Raw genomic sequence first — 9,035 nt, 5'->3', positions numbered from 1 at the left:
ATTTATATAAAATGCAAATCTAACTTGAACTAGTTTTCTATTTTCTATTTCTGTTGGTTGCTCAGAATATCAAAGAACACTTAAATAAAATCAAATACCGTTATTAAATCAAATATTTCATATTTTATTCATTTTAAAATATCTATCTGTCGTGTAACTTTTTGCGAACAGCGACGCTTAAAGATTCAGAACGATAAATTATTCTTAACGCGACTTTTTGGGAATTTTCAGGAGGGCATATTTTAATGTTTAATTCCTACGCCTTTCAAGAAATAAGACGATTCAATTTTGTCGAATAATTACATCGACGTTTTCTTTCAGCTAGACGAGAGCAATTCAATTTCCATAATCCCCTCGTGACTCGTACGCGTACGAAGCAAATATTAACGCGCGAAATTTATATCCAATCTAAAAGAGCCGCCAAGAGTCCCCACATTTCTTTGAAGGTACTAGACTCGCACAGAATTTAATACCGGTGCAGCGAAACCAGCAGACGCGGTAAAGGAGCTGCGCGATTTGCGAATACACCGTGGACGTTTCCCCATCTTGGCAGCGAGCAATCCGCTAATACATTTCTCGATATCATCCACCGTGTATTAAGTGAGATATGAGCTTCTTGCGCGTCTGCCGGTGCTGCTTTCCGTTTGACATCAAAGTGGATACATCGCGCGTCTGTCCCTTCCTCCGGCTTTCTTCTTTTTCACTTCTTTTTCTTTGCATCCCTTCGCGTGGAAGGCAACGAAAAATTATTTCTTGTATTAACCCTTTCATATTTAATAGAATGTACATATGTTCCGTAAAATAAATAAATGAAAAATAATTTTCACGATATTTGTATGTTTACGAAAGACGAAAAGTTAAAAATAGCTAAAGTAATAATTAAAAAAATTTATTACTTATACACATCTTACATATACATATACGATAACAAATCACCAAAGAACTTCTAACTGTTGCCGTTGCCACTTATTATTGAGTAATAACTATTCTTGATTAATGATAAATAAAAAATACGAGATATCTCGTCATCGGTTTCTAACGGTGGAATTTTAATGAAAATAGTATTAAAGAAATGCTTATAATAAATCAAGTCTCCGGCTTTATCTTATTTATTTATACAATCTCAACTATAATAGAACGATAAGATTTACTTCCTGCATACGTGTATATTTATAGAAAAAAATAAAACAATCTTTCCTGATAAGATCAACGAAACAAGATTGAGCAAGATTAATTTTCTCTGCATTCTATTGTCAGAGATATCGACAGTTTCATGGATTGTGTGCAACTGGCTTATCAGAAATCAATTATTATACTAAATCATATTGCGTTTCAAGTACCATGGGGATTTTTAAACGTGCTTCAACGAACACAGCCAAAACGGTAAAGAATGAAATGTGAAATAGATTAAGATCGATGGATTCAAGTTCAAGCTACGTTATGAAATAAAACATTTTAAATATCTCTCGCGTGATTATTTCAAATTAATTGTTTAAAATGTAGTGAATCTCATCAACGATCTCGCAAACTAAATAATTAATCGAGAATAACTTACAACTTGATAAATTGTGATACACGATATTCGTTTAAAACTTCAAACGCAACTATTTGAATCATAAAAGCAGTCTTACTAATTTTAAACTTTATTTATTTGGTAGGGTATTTCACTCGCCAAGTCACATATATGGTCACGCGACATTACAAACACGGTCGTAAACTCTGATATTACCACATAACACCCATAAAAACATGTTTCTTGTTCAATAGTATCTTCAAACATATATATCAACGTGTCAACAGAGTATCTCAGCTTCAAGGTCTAGAGGTGTAATTGATAACAGCACAAAGGAGAAAGGAGATTATCATGATCGTAATCGACGACGTGTTAGACGTGCCGTGATTTCCCAAATCACGTCCTTGCACTATCACTACTATTTCTTTCTCATCTAATATCCAATTCAAGTAGTGAAAAATATCCGCGTACACCCCGGGCAGCAGTGGCTCAGCACACCCCTCGCCACCCGAAACGACACCGGTCAGAATACCTTTGCAGACCATCCCGCCGCCGGAATCACCCTGGAAGATTCAAAAAATCGTATATCAGCAATATAAATCACGTTGGTCATGTATACATGCGTAAATATATACGTAAATGAATAAGAAAATACGAATTTTACTTGACAAGCGTCTCTTCCACCCTCTAGATAACCAGCACAAAACATTCCCGATGGCAAATCTGTTATGTTTTTGAGTAGTTTGCGACATTCGGTTACGCTTCGAATGGGTAAATCCACGTACAGCAAGTCGGGAGACGTTATCGGGATACTCTGAAATATTTTTAATGTGTCGTAATAATTTTCTAATTTAAGTGAATTTGCCTGCAGTTAAAATATTTTGCTGCATACTCACGGACGATTGATAACCCCAACCAGGTACCTGACAAACTGTCTTGGGTACGGGTGCGTTCCCTGGCAAGGGCACACTACGAAGTTCCGGAGTAAACTTAAAGTTTTGCGATAGCTACGAAAATCAGACGTGAATTACGCTTATTCTAAAAGTCACACGAAAATGCGGTAAATAACGGTTGATTTGTAAAACCATCATACTTTCAAAACGGCAACGTCATTGTGCAAGGTTCTAAGATTAAATTTCGGGTGAATCCTGATAGTCACAACGTCCCTTTGCTGTCGATTCGTTCTCTTGTCGGACAACTTTACTATTCCTCCAACCACAGTAATCTCCCATGGTTGTATAACCTTTCCAGATCTACGTAATTAATAACTCTATTTATTTCTATTCAGTAATAATCTGTGGTTTAATTTAATTATAGATCTAAATACTTTCTCCGCGCTTTTTTACTAATCTACTAATGTGTACGATATATAAATTAATTAGTTGATCGATGTTTTACACAAAGAATAATTTTTCAAGAAGATAACAGATGTAGATTATAATATGTCAGATCACTGAGATATCGTTGATGGTATTTATCGAAAAATAACAAGAAGTTATAGAAGCAAAGTTGGTAGCAATATTAAAGTAGTGAGATCTGCAATTCCATTTATGATGTCTGTCCGTTGATAATGATCGAGATATCTGATCATTATCAACGAGAACTTGAACTGATTTGAAAATCATTGGCTTACATATACATGCAGTGACCTGCAGTTAGGACTAGAGAAGAGCTAATCAAACTTCCGCCGCAAAAGTGCTTTTTGGAGTAGCTGCGCATTAAAGACACCTAAAAATAGCATTTCTTTCAGACATGCATTAAATTGAAATTGTCAAAAAATATTACCTGATGAGGGAATTGCTTCAAAACGGCCTTTGTGCCATTAACTATGCGACCAGTTAAATCGAAAGTCGTTGGCGTCACGTCAGGAGGAATATCGTCAGGCAGAAGATCGGCTGGCGAGCCTTAACGCACAAATTATAATTGTCATTATCGTTGACGGTGCACACATCGTGTTGTCGCAAGATAAAATCTAAATTGCACGACAAAAATGGATTTATTGAGAAGAACGAAGCTCATAATCCCGGGTTATTGCGACGCATGAATTAGATATTCGTTACGGGCGTAAAAATTATTTTCCAGAACGTGCACGGCCCGCGCGATAATTATCGGCGAGCTTAATGAAAAACTAATTAACCGTCGCAATTTTATCCGAGCGCGATTAATATTCTATCAACCCCCGATCTTGTTGCGAGTGCATGCTGCGCATATTTTGATTCGATAATGCATACTAATGTACCGTGCAAAATTGCTCGTTGCCCACGGCCTGAATATCTCCCCGGTTTCAAAAACAAACAAGAATAATAATCAGAAGCGAGCACGTGTTGCCCCGCTTTGCGATTCACGAAATCAGTTTAGAGACCGAGATATACGAAACCTTCTCTCTTTTTTACACTTACCATGGACGAGATATAGAATCGTCAGAAGCACTAATAGATGTAACGTAGACCGCATTGTTCTCCACGATTCACGAAGGTTCATCATTTAGTCACTACCACAGAACGACTGTCTGACTGTCGCTAGCAATCCCGGGATAAAAATTCGTTATCGGATCGCGGCCGAGCAAAGCCTTTATCGTAGCTTTATCCGTTATCGGTTATCGGTTATTATCTCGGGTTAATTGAGATTGGATTCCACGTCAATTTACATTATATCTCTACGCACTCATGGAAATTCCAGTATTACCGCAACTCTCGAATTCTTTTCTGCAATTTTTTTTTTGCAATATCACACTTTGCACAATATCATAGTTTTATTTCCGATAAATTTTACTGAAAAATTTCTGTCGTCAAGAGTTTTTTTTTCTTCATGATGCCAATTTTGATTAGTTCGCCAGTGCTTCCTTTCTCTTTTCACTAAGATAAAACGTCTATGATTATGATAATAAGTTACAAGAAATAGGAGGAGCAGCGATAATATCGGCTCATAAAAAATCACACCGCTATATATATGCAAAATTGCGACGCCATCGATAGCGGTTTGAAACGATACTCCCGACGTCGAGGAATCAGGCGAGGCCACGAGCGCGACAATTCTTCCGGAAGCCAATGAAATTACCAAGTAGGATAGATAAAAATGTCCTGGAATTGGCAGAATTTTTGAATTCCACCCGGAGCCGGACGAGATATCGGGCATCAACGACAAGGGCGATCCGGGGATAATGAAATTCCGGAACGGAGGCTATTTCCGGCGACTGCAGCGGCCGGCTGCAGGATATTCATTGAAGACGGCGCTAAACTGCGAGTCGTGCGAGTATCCAATATGCAAAGTGGTTGGTGGCCGTTCAGTTCAACCACTATTGATGTAAATTATCGGGATATCGTTGTTCCTTCCTTCACTCTACCCCTTCTTCCCTTAACGCCATGTGGTGGAAGATCGGGAGCCATCGACAACGAAAAGAGAGATAAGGAACGACAGATACGGGGGAGAAGAGAAAAATATTTACCCGAAAAGGAGGCATAAACGTAAAAAAAAATTAATGAAGGAAAATTTATAGATAATGTTAGAATAGGAAGAAATATAGCACGTTAAATTAAACATAATTAATCTTATTATATTTCAGCGATTTCGTTTAGGACCTCTCATTTTTTCTTACAACTAAGTGCGATTATATTTCTGTATTCTATATACTGTTGTTCAGATAAAATATTAACCTTCTGCTCAGTGCAGTTTCCTTTCTTCTTTTGCGCGTTGTATCATCACTTCTAAAATTTTATATTTGAGTATCGAGTACATTTTGGAACATTTTTGCGCGCATTTCAAAGTTTGAGCAATACTTTTATATATTACATACTTTTTATTATTTAATCTCGTTTTTTCAATTCTTAAAATTTGTAATTATATTTAATGATAATGTATACGGCTTCCTGCAGCTACAAATATATTTATTATGTGATAAATTAAAATAATATCATTTGAAATAATTACAGGAAGAATAAATATTACATTAGCTTGATAAAGATGCAGCGAAAGTAAAGGATATATCGCGAGTTTATGATGTTCTAACTGTAAATGACGAGATATCTCCCGAGGATAATGAGAGATTCAAATTCAACGATACGATATATAGGTAACGGGGGAGGCAGAGGACGAAAGGGGGAGCGGAGAGATATCGCCGAGAGAGGGCCGGCGAGCGGGACAGAGTGTATAGGGCTGATAGGAGTCGCCATTACCCATCCCCATGTTAAACCAGCCCCAGCGTACAGCGACACGCAACCCCTGTGTACAATCTCCGTGTGTCCAACGGACCCCGCCGAGGAGCCCCAGGCGTTGCGTTGTCTACCGCAGAATCGCCATTCGATCGGTCCACTCGGAAGCATGCCGCGATCGTACATACGCATCGGACGCACCGTTCGGTTTAATACCAGCTCGGGGTGGTAGCCGGCTGGCCGGCGAGCTAACAGCGGCCGACAAGCTCGTAATTTAGCCCTCTCTCGGGCCTAGGTATAGCTGGCGCGCGAACGAACCCTTCCTTTTCGTCCAGCAAAGCTACGCGTTTGCCACGATACGCAGGTAGGAACATCACGAGCGGCAAATTAGATTTATCCGCGAGCGTGCTAGTCAACGTAGTTGGCTATTGGGGGCAACTATGCGGCAACAATACGAAATCCACAAGCACAGATTATATAGCATCCCGGGTTGAAAGGGATTTGGGTACCTATGCGCGCGTAGTAGGTATGCTTTTGATGTATTGATACTTTATCGCAATCACGGCTAATTAGTAGCGCGCGTCAGGGAGAATAGGAAGATAAATAAATGGATGCTCTGAATACATCCCTCTTTGGGATATCGGCTCTCCGCGGAATTATCGCGGTGAAACGCACACGCCGTGTTTGTGCTACATGGTGATGGTGCATATATGATGCGTTGTGTGCACCACGAAGAAACGTATGATCCGCGAACTGGAAAATTACGCGAACAATTTAAATTTATAAGATGCACGAAGTAACTATCATTTTTTATATGAGTAAATAAATGTATCAGAAATTAAATGAAGAATAGTTTTCTCGAACAAACCTTTGTCACATATTGCTCAGCATTTATTCACATTGGTGCAAATTCACGTTAAACGTCAAATGTTTAATTTCTGAGTACAAACATATACTCGTACTTCGAGTTTCAAATAGTAGTTATAATTAACAAGTTTTCAACAGACCGGTACTTCTGAAACGCACTACGGGGCGAAATAAACACGTGAATATGTAAATGCATATAATACTCGTGCGGGCAGAGTATCAAGACAAACCGACGAAATGCATATTCAAACGAAATTTAAATCCCATCTTGATTTTTTATGGTACGTTCCCAAACAGCGTTTCGTTCTCCCCCTCATCTCTCTCATTCTCTCTTTCCGTCTCGGTCTATCGCGTGTCGTTTTACTCCGGCGCAATCTCTCTTTCTATCTCTCTCTTCTCCTTCGATCGTCCTCTCCCGCCGCCTCTCACCTCCACCGTCACTTCATTTCTCTCTCCTTCTCTCGTCTCTCTTTCCCTCCCGAGGTGGCTTTCCTTCTGGGTCGGGACGTGCCACCTCTTCTTCGCTTCTCTCAGCCGCGTCGAGGAATCATTCTCGATGGAACCGTGGATAATGTTTATGGAACGCGTAATGATAAGGAATGCTACCTACGACCGATGGTCACGATCGCGCGAGCGGAGGCGGCGGGGTTGTAGTCCTCGCTGTCCTCGGACTATTATTTAGTCACGGAAAGCGGGCGCAATTTTGCATAGCTAATGCCGCCGCATCTTCGCTTCAACAGATCCGCCGTAGTCATCGATTCTCGTTTGCCGTTTAATAATTTATCAGACTACATATTATGGTTTTGTCGTATCCCGTCAACGATTTATCGCTAAACGCGCGAATTTATCTCCTGTATTTTTATAATAGACTGTACAACAATCACCGATTTTTAATAATGTTAACGATCGGTAAATCTGTATTTCGATTATCGAAATACAGATCATCGAAATCATCGATACGCGATCATATCTTACAATATTATCCCAAACAAATTAATTAATAAATATATAATTTTATATCACACGTATCTTATCACTTATTGTCATTTATCGATTTTTATCCGGTAGCTTAGTTGCGATGTTATTAAAGAAGAAATATGTACTTGCGCGCGATGCACCGGTATGCATTTCTCGCTGCCGGGCAAGGGCGACCTTGGCAAAGTAGCGAATCCGCGTTTCTATTCATTCGCTCCCTTCGGGAGGCACCGTTCCACGTCACGGAGAGACGAGGATGATAACCTTGACTGCAATGCAGCCAGTTAAAGGGCCGTTCAAGGTCTACCAGACGGTTCCCGGGTTCTATATCGTCTGGTCGTCGCTACGCTTCGCCAAATGGAGAGACTCCGAGACGGGACGAAGCCCTTTTCCAATTTCACGCGAACGCGGATCGCGCCGCCGCGTTCTATACTCGGGAAATTACATGGCCTGGCACTGAAATACCAGACTACGTGGTGTGTCTCAAATGCGCCGCGTGCACTTCATCCGCAATGGTCTGTGAAAATGGAGAGAAGAGGCGCGGCGCGACGCATTAATAGAGATTCCTGTACGACGCCGCGCGCACGGCAATTTAAGTGGTATTTAAAGAGGGTCGATCTTAAATCAAGCGCATCATTACGCATCCGTACTACTTACTTATCTGCGGTTACTTCTTCCGCGGTTACTTCAAAGAGGTAATTTTCAGAAGATGAAGTTCGCGGGATTCGAAAGCGGTAAGATGCTCCGAAGTAAACTGACCGTATTTTTATGAAACTGCTATGTTGATCCCTATATTAACCCTTGGATGCAAAAAAGGGGTTTTAAGAATCTTACGGTATTTACTTTCTTGCATTACTCTTTCAATGCCTCCAACAGACTTTTCTCTTTTTTTGAGCAATTTCCAGAGAAACTTAAAGCTATCTCTCGACAGTAGTCAATTTAAAATTATCATTTTTGCAAAATTTATTAGGAAATCATACATTTAAGGGTTAAGAAGTACACTCTTCTAAAAGAGAGATATTATTCAATTAATAACTCTAAAGAGCAAAAATCTAAGAAGCTATTTTCGATAATAGTCCCTATTCTTGGTCATAATAATTTAGGGGAAAGAAAGGTTTGTTGACTGAAAAATTTCTCGAAGTTTTCTGATAATCATAAAGTGAATAGAAAGCAATCAAAACGACGAATTGTAACGACATTATAACGAGGATCTCACTAAATTTTCGCATCGCGCATGTTTCACGTAGACTATCGTAGGCGTATAGATTATAGATCATTGATATTACTCGCTCTCTGGCAGTTCCTTTTAAATTCATGCCTAATAAATATATCGCTGGCTGCGCAAACTGAAACGAATACGCCGCACGAATAAGAAACATCGGCTCCAATGGCGCCTTACTCCAAAGTTAACTCTCTCGTACAATATTCGCGCGTCTCGCACGACCTTAACCCTCGGCCCGGAGTGGTGAATTTTTTATGCGATTTGCCATTTCCATCTGCGCGCGAGACAGCCGCGCTTTCGTTGCCATCTC

The 9,035-nt window shown here is 39.8% G+C and overlaps 1 protein-coding gene across 1 annotated transcript; it reads right to left on the bottom strand.

The window, feature by feature from the left end:
* Positions 1 to 873: 873 nt before the first annotated feature.
* On the bottom strand, positions 874 to 4,065 carry LOC139773174 (trypsin-3). Its single transcript, XM_071707448.1, has 7 exons — positions 3,913 to 4,065; positions 3,299 to 3,417; positions 3,147 to 3,241; positions 2,607 to 2,766; positions 2,410 to 2,520; positions 2,178 to 2,327; positions 874 to 2,076 (listed from the first exon to the last, which is right to left on the bottom strand). The coding sequence occupies exons 1-7, from the start codon at positions 3,995 to 3,997 to the stop codon at positions 1,813 to 1,815; spliced, it is 984 nt and encodes a 327-aa protein (XP_071563549.1). The 5' UTR covers positions 3,998 to 4,065; the 3' UTR covers positions 874 to 1,812.
* Between the last annotated feature and the right edge of the window lie 4,970 nt (positions 4,066 to 9,035).

Source organism: Temnothorax nylanderi, unplaced genomic scaffold (genome assembly GCF_030848795.1).
Source record: "Temnothorax nylanderi isolate EJ_2023f unplaced genomic scaffold, tnyl_v1.0 TNYL_tig0058_pilon, whole genome shotgun sequence".
NCBI lineage: Eukaryota > Metazoa > Arthropoda > Insecta > Hymenoptera > Formicidae > Temnothorax > Temnothorax nylanderi.
This window is presented reverse-complemented; position numbering and strand designations above follow the sequence as displayed.

What these genes read in the sequence shown, in the direction of transcription:
- LOC139773174 (XM_071707448.1), bottom strand. Translation starts at nt 3,997, where the DNA reads ATGATGAACCTTCGTGAATCGTGGAGAACAATGCGGTCTACGTTACAT. An exon ending in GCAGGTCACTGCATGTATAT is followed by an intron (nt 2,767 to 3,146) that starts GTAAGCCAATGA and finishes TTAATTACGTAG; the next exon opens with ATCTGGAAAGGTTATACAAC. An exon ending in GTTGGGGTTATCAATCGTCC is followed by an intron (nt 2,328 to 2,409) that starts GTGAGTATGCAG and finishes AAAATATTTCAG; the next exon opens with AGTATCCCGATAACGTCTCC.